The sequence below is a fragment of the Rhinoderma darwinii genome, chromosome 2 (assembly GCF_050947455.1).
Source record: "Rhinoderma darwinii isolate aRhiDar2 chromosome 2, aRhiDar2.hap1, whole genome shotgun sequence".
NCBI classification, from domain to species: Eukaryota; Metazoa; Chordata; class Amphibia; order Anura; family Rhinodermatidae; genus Rhinoderma; species Rhinoderma darwinii.
Window position 1 is genome coordinate 398,879,721 of NC_134688.1, and position 19,316 is coordinate 398,899,036.

Below are 19,316 nucleotides of genomic sequence, written 5' to 3' on the forward strand. Positions count from 1 at the left end.
GCGATGATCGACGTGTTTTTTTAAATAAAATGGTTAACAAGGGTTTTGTGGGGGGGGTCTTTTTTCCCAAAAAATTATTTCTTATTATTATTAATTATTATTATTGCATTTGTCTGTTTCACGACATCCATTACTAAGACGGAGCTTAGTGTGAGCCAGTAAAACGGCTAGCACTAACCCCACCGCCAACAGGGGTATCGGGAAGAGCCAGGTACGATCCAATACTCGACCATCTGTTGTGACGGTCCGGCACTGAAGCGGCTGCAGGCTGGTATTATTAGGCTGAGAAGGGCCAAAAACCGTGGCCATTCCCACCCTTGTAATGCTAGGCTGCTGCTGCTGCGTTGTATCTGGCTGTTTTTTGTTTTTTTTTTAATTAATAAAAAAATTACGTGGGGTCTCCCCCATTTTTTATAACCAGCCAGATACAACACAGCAGCAGACTAGCATTACCAGGGTGGAAAGGGCCACTGTTTTTGGCCTTTCCCAGTTTAATAATACCAGGCTGTGGCCGCCCCAGTGCCCGATCATCACTACAGATGGTCAGGTACTGGATCGTACACGGCCCGTCTTGGTTTTTGTGTGCGATTTTTGCCAGCTTTTGAGTGTGTCGTTAGGACTCCTAATGACTCTGGGAACATTTGTCGCATGTTTTTTAAAAATGCTTGCGTGAAAAACTAACGGCTCGCTTTCCCATTGATGTAAATGGGAAGCTTAATCAAGCGTTTGACGCTTTTTTTTATGTTTTTTTTTATGCATTTTGTGTGAGCTTTTGCACATTTTTTGGCGCATAATTAGGACTCCCATTGACTATGGGAACATTTGATGTGTTTTACGTGCAAAGGAATTGACTCAACACCCCTTTATTTACACAACGCGTTAATTTAAAACGCGTGTGCAAAAAAGCACATATGTACGAACAGCGCTCTTTACCATTTATGTAAATGAAAAGCGTAATCAATCGGTTTTTTAACCGGTTTTCGGCATGTAAAATGCGCCAAAAAAACGTGTCTAATACACGCCGTGTGAACCTGTCAACTGAAAAGTCATTCACCACAGAGTCTCCCTCTTGACTTTCAGCATTCTTAGCCATTTGGTGTGTCCTATAGCTTCTACCAGCTGCCATTGTAAAAGCACTCCCAAAATGGGAGCCGGACAATGCTTAGCAATTTAAAGACACCTTTTCCTAGCCAAAAATAGGGAGGGGGGTGAAATTCCCCCCCCCCACATTTACAGCAGCTGTAGCTCAGGCTGCTCTGCCTGATTCAGCCTTGCTGTAATTCTGGGAAGTGCTCCCTCTGGTGGCCAACATAGGAAAACTTGTCAAATTATTATTTAATTTTTAATACTTTCCAACCTTGTGGAAGAAAAAAAAAAATACAGCAAAAAAACATAAAAAATATAATAAAAATAAGTAAAACTTACTTTAAAAAAAACTAAAAAATTGAATTTGCGACCCATTCCCTTTAATCGTATTTTTTTTAATGTTTTTTTACCCACAACTTAGGGAGACCAAAGATACAGGTCACAACTCTCGACTTTAAATTACTTGTTTTATTAGTTTGCAGCTAGATTTGAGATAAAATAGAGAATGTTTTTCTAGAAATATACTTCCTTCATTCAGTTATCTTTGGATAAGGACCAGACAGGTTGGCTGGTTGACGTTCACTTATGAAATAAAAGCGAAACACTAAAACTATTAACCAGGAATTTCCTGCAAACTCACATTCCTCCCTATATACGTATTTCACATGGCTTGTGCCCTGTTTTATCCTATGTAGTCACCCTGTGCATCATATATATTTTGCAGCACACAAGCATGTTCATTGCAAGGATGTGTAAATACTTAAAACGCTATTCTATAAAAAAGTTTTATAACAAATCAGCATAAGAACTACTGGGACACCCACCAATCGCCAGAAAACAATGGTTTCAGTCTTGGCCACTGATGGAGAGAAGTTAGTGCATGCACACTCTCTTCCCATTGAAATGAATGGAAGTTACGGAAAGTGCAGAGTCTGGTTGAACCCACACCCATCAGTATTAATGACAGGTCACACAGATGATGCAGTTGAACCAATGCACCTTTGCACTTCTAGTACAATCAAATAGTAAATAGCACAAGCCTTCAGGCAGCTCATTCACTTAACTGTCCAGGAATTTCAGGGAACAAATGCAAATGTAGCAAAGTATGGGGCTTCGGTTAGTTTACTGGTGCTTGAGATTATCTTTATACTTGTGCAAGTAATATGAAAACGGACTCCACGTGTACATTACAAACATAGCCTTGGTAAGTGCTAATATTGCTTTGCCTATAACTGTAAGATCATGGAAGGTATAGAGCAGGGGTCCTCAACTGGCAGACCGATATCCGAACCCAGACCACGGACACAGTTGTCCGGACACCTGCTATCTAGGCTTCGTTCACATCTACGCCAGGTTCCCGTTCCGTCTGAGCTTTCCGTCGGAACGGGACTGTGACTGACACAAATGGAAACCAAAGGTTTTCGCATCACCATCGATTTCAATGGTGACGGATCCGGTGCCAATGGTTTTCGTTTGTCTCCATTGTGCAAGGGTTCCGTCGTTTTTGCGGAATCAATAGCGTAGTCGAATTTGGTTTCCGTTTCTATCAGTCAGGGTCCCTTTCCGACGGAAAGCTCAGACGGAATGTTGGAACAGGACCCTGGCGCAGATGTGAACAAAGCCTAACAGCAGTGAAGGAGGGAGGTCGTGAGCTTTTAGCTCCAAAGTACACTCAGATGCTGCTGGCGCAGAGGAGGGACGAAGACCACTGCCACCAATGAAAGAAATAGTTTTCAGAGTGAAAGAGGGAGAATGGGAGGGGGAAGGGCAGAGGCAGAGCCTTCGTGTCTGTGCCTCTCTGTCACGTGTCCACTGTGAAGAGCGTGGATTTTTCAAATGTAATAATAAAAAAATAATATTACTTGAACAGATGCCACACTCGCATCACAGATAAGCATTTACATTAGTCTGTTCGAATGGCAGTCACCCCATTGTACCTAATTTCAAAGGGCTGTGAAAGAAGAGCTGCCAGTTTTCCCAAGAATAAACAATAAATATGGATGTAAATAGTTCGCAAAACTCGGACCTTCACCTGACGACAGGCCCCGGTATGTGAACGTTTCACTTAACATCATTATATGTCTTCATGTATGTATTTTTGCCAGCAGATTATCGCAAATTTATAGAAAAACACCCACACACACGCGCGCGCGCACACACACACACGCACACACAGTACATGGTGGTGAGTAATAGTTACCAGCGTGAATTCTGTTTTGTGGAAAGTCTTTTTCTGAAGATCTTCCAGAGAGATATCAATTCTCCTGCAAGGTAAAAAGATTACAACAATAAACCAGATAATTATTGGCAGTTCTCCAAAACTAAAAATTGATCTATAAATTTTGCTTAGTCAATGCTAAAGAACTGCCATGGTAAACTGTACTTTATCTTGAAGGACAACTGTCACGAGAGATTGTATACAGTGCCAGCATCCAGCAGAAACGGATATGCAGCAGTGCCCTGTGAGTTGGGTGCTCTCAGCCAATCAGTATCAACAATATAGTGCTCTCAGTAATGATGACAGAAAGCAGCTGACTGATTGGTCTCTTCTTAAAATTCTACTTCCACGTGTCCTTTTCGATAACCAGCCGAAATAATAATGCAGGATCCAGTGGGCACTGTCACTAAAAAGTTAGAGGAACGAACGGAGAAGAAGTTAAAAAAAAAAAAAACGTACAACGTCAATGCGACTTCTTCCTCAGGTACAACCACATAATTAGAGCTGGATCCAGGTATAAACCATGGCACCGGAAATGACATCATACACAGGTGATGCAACATGATGCAGAGATATATAATTAACATTATGCATATACTTGAAGATGAGATAATAGAAAAATTAACCCCTTAGTGACCAGCCTATTTTAGGCCCTAATGAACAAGCTATTTTATTTGTTTTTCTATAGTCACATTCAAAGAGCTATAACTTTTTTATTTTTCTGTCGACATAGCTGTATGAGGGCTTGTTTTTTGCGGGATTAGTTGTACTTTTTAATGGCACCATTTTAGGGTACATATAATTTTTTGATTAACTTTTATTAACTTTTTTTTTGGGGGGGATTAGAAAAAAACTGAAATTTACGCCGTTCACTGTGCGGCGTAAATAACACATTACCTTTATTCTATGGGTCGGTACAATTACGACGATACCACATATGTAGAAGGTTTTTATGTTTTATGACTTTTGACAAAAACATTTTTGAACTAAAATTATTTGTTTTTGCATCGTCGTTTCCCAAGAGCTGTAACTTTTTTATTTTTCAGTCAATGTAGTGATTTTTTTGGCTTGTTTTTTGCAGGACGAGACTTCGTTTTGATTGGTACTGTTTTGGGGTACATGGGACTTATTGATTCATTTTTATTATGACTTTTTTTTACGGTGTTCACCTTGCGGTTGAAATTACATATTAACTTTATTAATTCAGTCATTATGGTCACGGCGATACCATATATGTGTACTTTTATTTATTTTTTACACTTTTACTAAATAAAACCACTTTTATGGAAAAGTTTTTTTTTTACTGTAATTTTTTTTATGAATACATTTATATTTCACATTTATTACTTATTTTATTAGTTCCACTAGGGGACTTTACTATGGGATCTTCAGATCGCTGCTATAATGCTTTGGTATACTTCGTATACCAGAGCATTATTGCCTGTCAGTGTAAATCTGACAGGCAATCTATTAGGATGTGCCTCCGGCACGTCCTAATAGGCATATGCCCAGGGCAGACATGGGGGCCTTTATCAGGCCCCCGGCTGCCATGACACGCCATCGGAGACCCGCGATTGTATTTGCGGGCCGCCGATGGGTGAGAGAGCGAGCTCCCTCCCTCGGTAAACAAGTTAAATGCTGCGGTCGCTATTGACGGTGGCATTTAACGGATTAAACGCCCGCGATCAAAGTAAACTTCGATCGCGGCCGTTGGAGCAGGAGCCCAGCTGTCATCAGACAGCAGAGCCCCGGCTCCAGCCTGCACGGGGCACCCGTGCAGGACATAGACTGGGCCGCCGTGAAAACGCGGCGGCCTAGCCTAAGGCCCCTTAGTGACCGCCGTGAAAAGGCGTATTGGTGGTCACTAAGGGGTTAAAAAAACATAGTTAAACACTCAGATTTTTCATTACCCACAGAATGTGTGCAATACAAAATCTATTGGTATGCAGAGTTAATAGATAAAACGAACACCATATACAAAATGAACAAATAAATAAAAAGTCTATACAGGCTGGGTTCACGTCACGGTCAAAATGTGTTTATTTTGACCGAACCATGTGAACCCAGATCTGTGTAAATTAACAAGTCTTTTCAGTAGACTCATTAAGACGCTCAGGAACCCAAGTGGTCAACCTTCTTAGTGGCTATAGTCCCATCTACCTGTTCGGATATCTCGAAATCCCAAAATTCAATGATCGCATCAGAATGATGTAGAGGTATTTTTATACCCTAATCTCTCTACAATTGCTTAACAAATAGTGCAGCTTGCTCTTTGGTCCCCAGTCATAAGAAAAAAAAAAAGTTGTCTATAAACCGCCTGTAAAAAACAATATTCTTAGAAAACCAGGAGGCCTGTCACGAACTACGAAATGCGTTGTACATTTTTTTTTTTAACGTCTCATTAAACATTTTAACTTCATCTCAGTTCATCTTACTATTTAGTGACAGCTCCCATTAGATCCTACATTTTTATTTCAGTTGGTTATTCATGCAAGGTTTCGAGGTCGGCAGTCGGGAGCAGTGGTTACGCTTACTTGAACCACACGTTTTAGAAGAGTTGTGCCTGGTTGCACAACTCAATGTGGTGAGCAGATTTATTTACCCATTACTTACATTTATTATTGTTATCACACTATGTACCGCCTCTTGTGTTTTATCGTTTAAATTTCCTTTTCAGGAAGATGCAGGCACAGTACATATCCTCAATATGTCAGTGGAACTTTTATAGCAATATTATCTTGAGGACCTCTAAGCTTTTCAATCATTAATGGAAAAACGAGATTAATCTTAACACAATTAAATGACATTTCAATGAAAATAATTTAAATAACGATATTGAAAAAGATGATGTTCTTCCTGGGTTCAGATCTGCCAGCTACAACATGTGCATAAGGTTGTTTGTTGTCTCTGTGATTGAATAGGTTTCCTACCAAACTCCAAAAACATACTGATACGGTTAATTGGCCCTTGTGTCAATATAGGGATATATTGGTTTATCACTCCGGCAGACCGATACATGCCTAGGCCGAGATCTCAGCACTGTTCAACGTTGTGTGTACCAGAGGTTGGGAGATCAACAATGAACGGGAATGACAGCAAGAGGTGCACGGAGGCGAAACTCTGCACGGACGGATCATCTGATTCGAAGAACGGCGGGTAGTGATCCATTCTGTACTGCAAGTGAAATTGGACGTCACATGCCAAGCCTAGGACGGCAACCAGTGTCAACACAAACCATCAGAACGCGTTTAAACGACATTGGACTACAAGCCAGATGTCCGCCATAGGTGTTCCATTGACCACACGCCACCGCCCTAAGGCTATCATGGTGCACAGCAATGGAGGCTGGAACGGAGGTCTATCCTCTTCACCGATGCGTCACACTTTTGTCTCTGACACAATGAAAGCCGGAAATTGGTCTGGAGACCACGTGGGCATTGCCATGAAGAAACCTTCACAAGAGAATGTCACACCGGTCCTACTCCCGGATTATGGTATGGGGTGGCATAATGTATGGTAGCCAGAGCACTCTAGTCTTCATTTCAAGTACACTAACAGCTCGGTGTTGCATTGATTTGGTCGTGGAACCAGTGGTATGGCCATTTCTCCAAAGTGTCCCTGTAGCTGTTTTTCAACGAGACAACGCTGGGCCACATGTTAATCGTGCTACTGTGAGCAGCCTACGTGGCCTAAACGTGCTACCATGGCCTGCAGCATCTCCGAACTTGTCATTGGTCGGGAATTGCAAAGGGAGCTGCCAGAAGTCAATCTTGATGATTTGCGTGCCCAAGTGCATTCAGCGTGGTATAACATTCCACAGACAGCCATTAATAACCTCATTGAATGCATGCCAAGGCGTGTAAGTGCATGTGTTTCTTCGCGTGGCTAAATCAAGAAGTTTGGAATATTTTGTTTCCATTTTTTAATCATTTGAATATCATTAACATGTGTATTGATCCTGTGATTTCCACCATCCAAAACTTTTCCTTCTTGGTGTTGCAATTTCAATGTTGAGGAATGTATAATATAGAATATATATATACACACATGTCCATCTCAATGAATTAGAATATCATCAAAAAGTTCATTTATTTCAGTAATTCAATTAAAAAAGTGAAACTCATATTATATAGATTCGATACACACAGAGTGATCGATTTCCAGCATTTATTTCTTTTAATGTTGAAGATTATGGCTAACAGTTAATGAAAACGCAAAATTTAGTGTCTCAGAAAATTTGAATATTGGGCAAAAGTTCAAGATTCCAGACTTCTGGTGTCACACTCTAATCAGCCAATCAACACAAAACACTTGCAAAGGTTTCCGAAGGCCTAGTGCACACTTCAGTCTTTTTCTTCAGGTTGCTAGCCGTTTTTCTGACGGCTAGCACCCTGACCCATTCATTTCAATGGGGCCATGCACACTTCAGTTTTTTTGACGGTCCCGTTGCTCCGTTCCGACAAAAGTAGAGCATGTCCTACTTTGGTCCGAGATTCCATGACCGTGAGGCCCATGCAAGTCAATGGGGCCGTCAAAAAAACTGAAGGCACACGGAAGGCATCCGTGTGCCATCCGTAAATGACGGAGCCGTTGCCTAGCAACGTCCAGAAGTACATTACAGATATATTAAACTAAATCGGCAGCCACTTGTCTCTATCAATCACTGATAGAGAGAAGAGGCTGCCGATTAAAAATAAAATAAAAAGCAGTTCATACGTACCCCGGTCGTTGTCTTGGTGACGAATCCCTCTTCTTCCTCCAGTCCGACCTTCCTGTATGACGCGGCAGCCTGTGATTGGCTTCAGAGTCGGTCACGTGGGATGAAGTGTCATCCCTGGAGGCCGGCCTTCTGACGTCATCCAGACTTGCGTGACTGCCACTACAGTCTGTGATTGGCTGCAGCGGTGACATGGGATGAATCGTCATCCCAGGAGGCCGGACAGGACGAAAAAGCAGGGAGTTCTGGGTAAGTATGAACTGATTTTTTTATTTTTATTTCATAAATTGTATTTTGCGAGCGCCGAGCATGGTCATTCTTCAGCGCTAGTCACTGACCATGGTGCTGAAAGAGTTACCGCCGATCAGTGCAGCCCATTAACTCTTTCAGCACCCTGTACAGTGACTAGCGCTGAACAACCCCGCTCTTTCAGCAACCTGGACAGTACCATGCTCGGCTCTCAGAAACGGGAGTGCACACGGAAAACGGTGATGGAAGTGTGCAGGAGGCCTAAGCCTTTAAATGGTCCAACAGTCTGGTTCCGTAGGCTACACAATCATGGGGGAAAACTTCTGGACAACTGTCAAGTCAGGAGTCAGTCATTGACACCCTTCACAAGGAGGATAAGCCACGAAAGGACATTCACAGACTGCTGTATCCAAGCATATTAATGGAAAGTTGAGAAGACAGAAAAAGTGTGGTAGAAAAAGGTGCACAAGCAACAGGGATAACCGCAGCCTTGAAAGGATTGTCAATAAAATGTTATTTAAGAATCTGGGGGAGATTCACAAGGAGTGGACTGCGGCTGAAGTCAGTGATTCAAGAGCCACCACACACAGTCGTATCCAGGACATGGGCCACAACTGTCGCATTCCTTGTGTCAAGCCACTCATGAAGCGTCTTTCCTGGGCTAAGGAGAAAAAGGACTGGTATGTTGCTCAGTGGTCCAATGTTCTGTTTTCAAATGAAAGTAAATGTCGCATTTCATTTGGAAATTATGGTCCCAGAGTCTGGAGGAAGAGTGGAGAGACACTCAATCCAAGTTGCTTGCAGTCCAGTCTGAAGTTTCCACAGTTAGTGATGGTTTTTGGGAGCCATGTCATCTTCTGGTGTTGGTCCACTGTGTTATATCATTATCATTTTAGATCACTTCATGCTTCCCTCTGCTGGCAAGCTTTATGGGGGTGCTGATTTCATTTTCCAGCAGGACTTGGCACCTGCCCACACTGCCAAAAGTACAAATACCTAGTTTAATAACCACAGTATCACTGTGCTTGATTGGCCAGCAAACTCACCTGACTTAAACCCAATAGACAATCTAAGGCTGGGTTCACACGAGCACATTTAACGTCCGTAATGGACGTATTTCGGCCGGAAGTCCCGGACCGAACTTAGTGCAGGGAGCCGGGCTCATAGCATCATAGTTATGTACGATGCTAGGAGTCCCTGCCTCTCCGTGGAACTACTGTCCCGTACTGAAAACATGATTACAGTACGGGACAGTTGTCCTGCAGAGAGGCAGGGACTCCTAGCATCGTACATAACTATGATGCTAGGAGCCCGGCTCCCTGCACTGAGTTCGGTCCGGGACTTCCGGCCGAAATACGTCCGTCCATTACGGACGTTAATGTGCTCGTGTGAACCCAGCCTAAGGGGTATTGTCAAGAGGAAGATGAGAGACACCAGACCAAACAATGCAGACGAGCTGAAGGCCGCTTTCAAAGCAACCTCGGCTTCCATAACACCTCAGCAGTGCCACAGCCTGATCACCTCCATGCCACGCCGCATTGATGCAGTAATTCATGCAAAAGGAGCCCCGACCAAGTATTGGGGGCATATACTGTACATACTTTTCAGTAGGCCAATATTTCGGTATTAAAAATTATTTTTTAAATTGTGCCTATATAATATCCTAATTTTCTGAGACACTAAATTTGGGGTTTTCATTAACCGTTACCATAATCATCAACATTAAATGAAAAAAATTCCTGAAAATATATCACTCCGTGTGTAATGAATCTATAGAATAAAGGAGTTTCCCTTTTTGAATTACTGAAATAAATTAACTTTTTGATGATCTTCTAATTCATTGAGGACGACTAGTGTGTATATATATATTTGTATTTTTGGGCAAACTTGAAACTTGTATTCTTATGCTTTTCTTTAAGCAATGGTTATTTTCTGGCCACTCTTGCATAAAGCCCCACACCTTGGACCTTATAGTGGTCCTGTAGACCGATACTTCCATATCAGCTGTAGATCTTTGGAGTTTTTTCAGTGTTATCGGGGTCATTGCTGAACCTCTGATTTATCTCTTCCCGACAATTGTCGTAGGTATACGTCATGGAAAGCCAATACTTCCCGCAAGATGTTGTATACTTACGTCAAACAGGGAAGCAGTTACTGTGTTCAAATACACATTTACATAGTAAAGTTGGATGCTGTTTCTGACAGCAGGCCATCTTTACTTGTTGCCCAAGGGGTCTCGCCACCCCTCCCTGTCAGTGATCGATACAATTGGCCGGTCAATTCAGACCAGCAAATCATGGCTTTTTGCGGGTTTAACCAATCACTGTGCCATAGAGCACAGTGAAATGGTGGAGATCGGTGCTGTCTAGGACAATACCAATCCCTGACATGTATTCATAGGGTGGTGGCAGTGGTGCCAAGTCCCGGATTGCTACGATTTGTTGGCCAATTGCAGCCATGGTGGGTGTTTTTTAAATACCCTGCACCAGCTCTGCCCACCTCATTCCGGTTAGGAACGGTGAGCAGAGCTGGTGCGCAACCCTCTCTGTGCCATACTGACCGTTACTGGGGCCTTCTGGGCTGACGTGTGTTATGTAAAAAAATATATATAGCAGAAGTTTTAGCTATACAATTTTTCTAGCTTTAGTGTAAATTTACAGTGTTATAGTTAGCGTCAGTAAATTATTATCCTTATGTTGACCACAATACACGATAACAGCAGCACACCTGTCCCTGTCTGAGATAGCACTACAATGACCCCCAAGCCAGAATGCAATATAGGCTATAATAAGTACACGGGAGGGGTTAATCTCTCATCAAGTACTAACAAAGGTGTTGTACAAAAAGCTGGCTGTGCACATGGTACAGATGGCATTGTATAACGCTTACGTGCTATCCCAATGTACAGGCCGGACAGGATCATTCCTCCAGTTTCAAGAGTTGGTTATCAAGACCCTTGTATTTGGGAACCAGAAAGGGGAGGGATCCAGTACTTCTAGAGGAAATGGTCCACATATTGTACCAGGGCAACACTTTCCAAGCGAAATTCCCTCCACTGGTAAAAAGGAATGGACGCAAGAAAGGTGCAAAGTGTGTTACAAAATGGGGAGAAGAAGAGACACCATTTATCAGTATGAAACCTGCCCTGACATACCTGACCTGTGCATAAAGGAGTGCTTCAAAGTGCAGTAGTGTTCAACAAAAAAGGCAGGGAGTTAAAAAAAAGCAAATAAAGCGCAAAATCATTAGAATAACTTTCATTTGCCTAAATGCAAATGCACTGGAAATACTACGCATTCAATTCCAAATCAAAACAATAACAAACTTTATCCAGTTTGTGTTAATCCTTTACAGAAAGTAAAGAAAAAAGGAATATTAGGCCCAGTTCACACCAAGGTTTTTTTCCGCAGATTTTTCTGCGGAAGCCGCGTCGGAATCGGCTGCAAAAAGCGGCCCAAACCGTCTCCGATTGATTTCAGTGGGAGGCGGAGGCGTTTTTTTCTGCGACGGTTTTTAGCTGCACGTGGTAAAAAAAAGCGGCATGCTTTTTGCCGCGGTTCCACCTCTGACCACCCATTGAAATCAATCAACTAAAATTTAGTGGCGTAACCATTGTTTCTGAGAACTGCTTGACATCTGTGTTGCATGGAGTCTACCAACATTTGGCACCTCTGAACAGGTATTCCAGTCCTGGAAGATTGGACGACATTCCACAGTTCTTCTGCATTTTTGGGTTTTGCCTCATAAACTGCATTTTTACGTCACCCCACAAATTCTCTATGGGATGGAAGTCATGGGATTGGGCTGGCCACTCCATTACCTCAATCCGGTTTGTCTGTAACCAAGATGTTCTCTTACTGATGTGTTTTGCGTCATTGTCGTGTTGAAACACACATTTCAAGGGCATTTCTTCTCCAGCAAAGGCAACATGATCTCCTCAAGTATTTTGATATATTCAAACTGATCCATGATCCCTTGTATGCGACAAATGGGCCCAACACCATGGTATGAGAAACATCCCCATATCAGGATTTATGCACCACCATTCTTTACTGTCTTCACAGTGTACTGTGGCTTGAATTCAGTGCTTGAGGTCGTCTGACATACTGTCTGCGGCCACGAGACCCGAAAAGAACAATTTTGCTTTCATCAGTCCACAAAATGTTGCGCCATTTCTCTTTGGGCCAGTCAATGTGTTGCTTGGCAAATTTTAACCTATTCAGGACATGTATTTTTTTTCAACAACAGGACTTTGCTTGTAACTTGGCTTCACTTATACGTCTTCTGATTGTAGCAGTACTCACTGTTAACTTCAGATCTTCTTTGATGTTTCTGGAAAGGATCATTGGTTGAGCCTTTGCCATTTTGCCTATTCTTCGATCCATTCCAACGGTAGTTCCCCACTTTCTTCCGCGTCTTTCAGGTTTTGGTTACCACTTCAAGGCATTTCAGATAATGTTAGCTGAGCAACTTATAATTTGCGACACTTCTCTGTTTTTCCCTCTCCAATCAACTTTTTAACCAAAGTACGTTTTTCATCAGAACAATGTCTGGAACGACCCATTTCCCCCAGTATTTCAGAAAGAAATGCACTATAACCAACATGTGCAACATTTGCACATCTCCTACCTTAAATAAGGGCCAAAATTGAGACCAGTTATTCCACAGAATGAATGACTTCACCAATTTAACTCCTCACTGCTTTTATTTTGAAGAAGCCCCTTTCAATTAATGATTCAATTCCTCAGAATGAGCGGCATGCATGTCCTAATTGTTGGGTGTTTTTTTTTTCTACTACTCTACTACACTTACAAGTAAATTATTTGCTATGTAGAAATAGAACTTCTACCAAAAACATTGATTCATCAGGTTAATGATGTTGGACTGCTATATTTTTGAAAATTGTATGTCGCATAACCATGGATTATTAATTGTATAATTTATTTAACCCATTACTATTTCAAAGCGTCATGGAGCCAATCCAGCAACATCCTTGCTCCAAAAGGCAAATGGTGCTTTTTCATTTCCACGGCCTAATTACAAAAATGTCCTCAAATAACCTGTGTGGTCAAAATGCCCACTATACAACTAGATAAATTCCTTGAGGGGTGTAGTTTTCCAAATGGGGTTACTTTTGGGGGCCTTCCACTGTTTTGGCCCTTCAGGGGCTTTGGAAATGCAACATGGCCTCCGCAAACCATTCCAGCTAAATTTGAACTCCCCTTCGGAGCCCTGCCATATGTCTAATCAGCAGTTTATGACCACATATGGGGTATTGCCGTACTCGGGAGAAATTGCTTTACAAATGTTGGGGTGATTTTTCTCTTTTAGTCCTTGTATAAATGAACCAATTCTACGTTTTATTGGAATAAATGTAATTTTTCATTTTCACAGCCCAATTCTAATAATATCTATATAAACATCTGTGTGGTCAAAATGATCACAAGACACCTAGATAAATTCCTTGTGGGGTGTAGCTTCCAAAATGGGGTCTGTTTTGGTTATTTCCTTTGTTTTGGCAGCACAAAACCAAAACCGCTTAGATATGTAAAAGTATTCCAAAGTTATTCCCACATAAAGTGAAACATGTCAGATTTGAAAAATGAGACTCTGTCAGGAAGGTCAAAAGTGGCTGCAGCGGGAAGTATTAAATGCCCTCCTTGCCCGGTCTGAGTTTTGGTGGCGCCATTCTCTTGTCAAGTTTATAGTTGTGCCATATTTTTTTCCATTTTGTCAAAATTTATTTAATGGTACTCCATTGGATGTTCAAAGTTTGTTTTTTTAGAACCGTGATCTATATTTCTCCGAAACTTTGTCTCTGATCTGTTTGGGGAGCTCCTTGGCCTTCATGTTGGTTAGTGCTGTTGTAGACTTTTTCAGAACAGGTATTTATACTGACATCATGTGACAGTTTGATTGTACACAGGGGACCTAATTCAACAAATGATGTGACTTCTGAAGTAAATTGATTTGACCAGACCTTATTTTGGGGGTTTTATAGCAAAGGGGGTGAATACATATGTTTTTCTTTAAACAAGATATATTTTTTTATCATTCCACTTTAACAGGTCCATTACATAAAATCCAATTTCCAATCCATTTTAATTCTGTAATGCAACAAAACAAGAAAAACACCAAGTGGGGCGGATACTTTCACAAGTTATGTAGAGCCAACATATTTTACAGCGCTGTACATAGAATTTAATTACTTCACAGGCAAGGGCCAATTTTTTTTTAAATAACAATTTCCTGACCTTATGTTTTTTGAATGTGCAAGGAAAACCAGGCAAGCACAGGTGGATTGTACAAATCTAATGCAACATTACCCTGGTAAGATTCGTAACCATGCCCCCAGTTCTAACCACGGAAGCACAAGGCTCCATTCCTCACAAAAAACTTTACCAATACGGCAGTGTTTGTTGCTAATGGGATAAAAAAATAAATCCTCTATCACTAAAAAGACACCATGTTTGCTTTGCACGGTCTAGTTTTAACATCGTGCAAAGAGCAAATGTTGTAATATGATTCTTGAAAACAGCTTTCATGTTCATAGTCAAGTCTAATACTCAGTCCACAGTTATATGTAGATGAAAAAGCACCAATTATTTTGTCTTTGTAGGATCACTTCTTAAAAATCACTGTCAAGTTCAGCCAAAATGAATTTCAGAGACCAGAACAGTAAGCGAAGGCAGACGAAGGCTGTGAGGTCATTAAATATCTCAGACTCGGGGGGCGTGGCCTAGCGGTGAATGTGAGAGGACGTGTGTGACCGGAGCTCCTGCTGTATTCATCCTATAAGGTCCATATATCCCGTAAAATTCGGGGAAAACAGTGTCCCCAGGGTCCTACCAGAGTCTAGAGGTGGAGGAACACGAGTGCCCGTCCATAATGACGCGCTCAAAGAAGCAGAAGTCGCCGCCAGCGAGTCCCGGGTCCCGCGCTCAAGATGGCGCCGAGGAGAAGGAGGGCCGCAATAGAGGCCTCCGGCAGGAAGTAGTGGAGAAGCTGGAGAGGTTCGCCCGCACGCCGAGAGCAGGGGGGGCGGCTGCACAGCAGCGAAAGTCGGCTGGAGATCAGGCAGCTGGAGGCTCATCTTATGGATCCAGGTACTCTCCTTTGGCGGGGGACATGAGAAGTGAGGAGGAGGAGGAGATGAGTGGCGCCATGCAGGATCAGCCAGGTGCTGGAGGGAAAAGTGGAGCAAGGAAGGAGGAACCCTCCTTAAAGGACATTTTGGCAGCGGTGAAGCAAAATTCTATGGTCCTTAATACCTTAGCAAGCCAGATGGGTGGATTGAAGGAGGACATTTTGCTGCTTAGTAACGATCTGCAAAAAGTAGCGGAACGCACCACTGCCGTGGAGGGGAGAGTCTCAGACATGGAGGACGCGATTCCTCACATAAAGCAGGATGTACAAGCACATTCGCAGGCAGTGGCGACATTGCTGGCTAAGACAGATGACATGGAGAATCGGCTGAGACGGAATAACGTTCGCCTAGTGGGGGTTCCAGAAAGAGTGGAGGGAGCGAATCCGGATGATTTCTTTGAAAAGTGGCTGATAGACACATTTGGCAGAGAGGAATTGACCCCTTTATTTGCGGTGGAGAGAGCGCACAGGGTGCCGACCAGACCCGGCCCTCCGGGAAGGCCGCCGAGACCGGTGCTGATAAAGATTTTACATTACAAGGATAGAGACAAGATCCTGAGGAAAGCTAGAGAACGTCAAGACATCTCCTTTAATGGGGTGAAAGTGTCCTTTTTCCCGGATTTCTCTATGGAAGTACAACGGAAACTATCACAGTTTATGGATATAAAGAGACGCTTAAGGGCGTTACAAGTGCAATATTCAATGATGTATCCTGCCCGCCTGAGAGTGGTGGCGTTGGGCACAACTTCCTTTTTCGAGACACCGAGAGAAGCGGTTAGATGGTTGGATAGCCATGAAAGTCAGCTGAGACCGGCGGAGGCAGAAGGACGGCGCTGATCCGGAACAGACCGGCTGTTAAAAGGAGGCTGGGGATGCGGGACTGAACCAGGTGTCGTAAAAATTGCAAGATATGGCATTGAGGGTTCCTGGTCATGTTTGGACTTGGAGTTGGAGGGCATTGTTGCGGTGAACGCGGAAGACCGGAAGAGGAGGAATGTGTTTATGGACATTGAGGGGTACCGATATGTTGAAGGGATGGTTGGTTATTTGCAAGGAAAAGGCAGCGGGAGGGATGGTCAGTTACGCGAGAAACGTGAATAACGAGTTATGGTATTGTTGAATGTACGGTGGGCGGAGTTGGCCTGCCGACGCTTGTTATGGGTAATGGCAGATACGTTCTGTCGCCCCAACCCTTGGAAAGGGGTAGGTTTACGGGGGAGGTTACAGGGGGGGGAGGGGAGGGAGGGAAAGAGGACCCAGCCGGTCGGATATGTAAAACTACGAGAACAGGATGGGATGTGTAGGGATATGTTGAGGGATGATGGGATCACTTAATTGTTTGTCCTGGAATGTACGGGGCCTGCGGGAAGCCAGAAAACGACAGGCGGTATTTGATTTTATTAGGAAGCAGGAGTCGAGGGTGATAGGACTACAGGAGACACATATGACTAGGGATTCAGTCTCCATGATGCATAGGGCTTGGGTAGGCCATAGCTTTCATTCTTACCATACTACATATTCAAGGGGGGTGAGTCTTCTCATACATAGGGCGGTGCCATTTATATGTCACGACTCCTTCCAGGATGGGGAGGGGCGGTATGTGGGGGTACACTGTACGATGTATCATTGGAATTGTGTGTTGGTGGTGTTGTATGTCCCCCCTCCATTTTCTAGCGGATGTATCAAGAAAGTGGTGGAGGAACTGGCGAGATACCCGGAGGTGCCGTTGCTAGTGATGGGGGATTTTAACGCGGTATTGAATACTAATATGGATAAATTTGGAATGACAGGGGGAGGTTTAACAGCGTTTGGCCATCTTATTGCTGAAATGGGTTGGCGGGACATATGGAGGGATAAACATCCAAATAGCTTTCAGTATTCTTGTGCGTCTTCCACGTATCAGTCTTTATCCAGGATAGACCTAATCTTGTGCTCACCGGCAGCGGTACCCTTTGTAGCCCAGATAGAATATTTACAAAGAGCGTTGTCGGATCATTCTCCTTTGTTAATGAAGGTAGAGACGGAGGGGAGGACAGGGCGGGGGCAAGGGTGCTGGAAACTCAATGCCTTTTGGCTGAAGTTGATAGATCATAAACAAATTTTAGACCTCATAAAGGAATACTTTCAGTTCAATTCAGGAACGGTACCGCAAGAGATACTGTGGGACGCGATGAAGCAGTGGCTGAGAGGGGTGTTCATCCAGCACATTTCGGCAGTAAAAACACGGTCTAGACAATTAGGGGAAGCGCTGTTGGAAAGGGTAACAGAGACAGAAAGACTACATATAGCAGATAACACACCAGACACACTGAAGCATTGGGTGGAGGCGCAGCGGTTGTTAAAACAGCATCAGTTGGAGAGGGCAGACAACAAAAGGATGTTTTTAAAACGCCAATATTATGAGGAGGGGGAAACCACTGGACGGCTGTTGGCAAGGATGGCGCAGGCTCAGAGGGAGAATAATTACATACACACTATTAAGGGGGAGGGGGGGAAGTCGGAGACGGATACAGGACAGATTTTGAAAGTTTTTCAGCAGTTTTACTCAGATTTGTATGCCTCTAGGGCGGAGCACACACCTCAACAGCTGGAAGAGTATATAGGGGAGATAGACCTTCCCAGGTTGGGGGGGGAGGAGAGAGGGACATTGGAGGAGCCCATATCTCTGGAGGAGCTCCAGGCAGCCATAGGGATACTAGCCAGTGAAAAGGCGCCGGGGCCGGATGGTCTTCCGGTGGAAGTTTTTAAGGAATATGGGGAGGAGCTTGTACCGCAGTTATTGGCCACTCTTTTGGATAGTTTTGATAGGGGGCGGCTCCCGGAAACAATGTACGAAGCAACTATTGTAGTTCTGCCTAAAGAGGGGAAAGATCCTCAGCTCCCGGGCTCCTATAGACCAGTTTCTCTACTGACGGCGGATATCAAAATCATAGCAAAAGTATTGGCGCTTCGACTAGCTAAGGTAGTGGCTGGGGTGGTACATGGAGATCAGGCCGGCTTTATGCCATCCAAATCGACGGCGGTGAATCTGAGACGGCTGTTCTTGAATTTACAAGTTCGACCGGACAATCATGGGGGGAGAGCCATTCTGTCATTAGACGCGGCTAAAGCATTCGATTGCGTGGAATGGAAATATCTGTGGTCAGTTCTGGAGAAAATGGGGTTTGGCCCTAATTACATAAAATGGGTAAAGTTGTTATACGTAGCCCCGACAGCAAAGATAAGGGTGAATGGGGTGCTATCGGATCGGTTTGCGCTGGAGCGGGGAACGCGTCAGGGATGTCCATTATCCCCATTGTTGTTTGCGTTGGCGGTGGAACCCTTGGCGTGTGCAGTGAGACAACATGAACATATTCAGGGGTTGAGATATGGGGGGGTGGAGGAACGAATTGCATTATACGCAGACGATATGCTGATATTCATGGCGGATACTGAGCGCACACTACCGTTAGTGATGGCCCTAATTAAGCGGTTCGGGAAATATTCGGGATTGCTCATTAATTGGTCAAAATCGGCTCTAATGCTCATGGACCCGGGGGGTATCCAGACTGGGGAGGAGGAGGTGGAGATACCGGTGGTCACGGAGTTTAAGTATTTGGGGGTTAGGGTGACGGCAAAGGTACAGGATTATATGTCCCTTAATGTAATGCCACTGTTAATAACGATAAAAGCCAAAGTAGAGGCGTGGAATAAGTTACCGCTATCGGCTCTGGGTAGGACAAATCTGATTAAAATGATCCTTATGCCCCAGGTGCTGTATGTCCTACATAACTCCCTGGTATGGATCCCCAAATATTGGTTCAGGAGGTTGCACAACCTTTTTAGGGACCTAGTATGGAAGAAGGGGGTACCTAGGATTAAACTGGAGAATTTACAACTGCCTAAAGAGGAGGGGGGCCT

The 19,316-nt window shown here is 43.6% G+C and overlaps 1 protein-coding gene across 1 annotated transcript in view; it reads right to left on the reverse strand.

The window, feature by feature from the left end:
* Positions 1 to 19,316, reverse strand: part of BCLAF3 (BCLAF1 and THRAP3 family member 3) — a 100,547-nt gene that overhangs the window by 25,208 nt on the left and 56,023 nt on the right. The window contains exon 9 of the mRNA XM_075854031.1: positions 3,287 to 3,350. Within this exon, the coding sequence (XP_075710146.1) occupies positions 3,287 to 3,350 (64 nt within the window). The remainder of the gene's footprint in view (positions 1 to 3,286; positions 3,351 to 19,316) is intronic.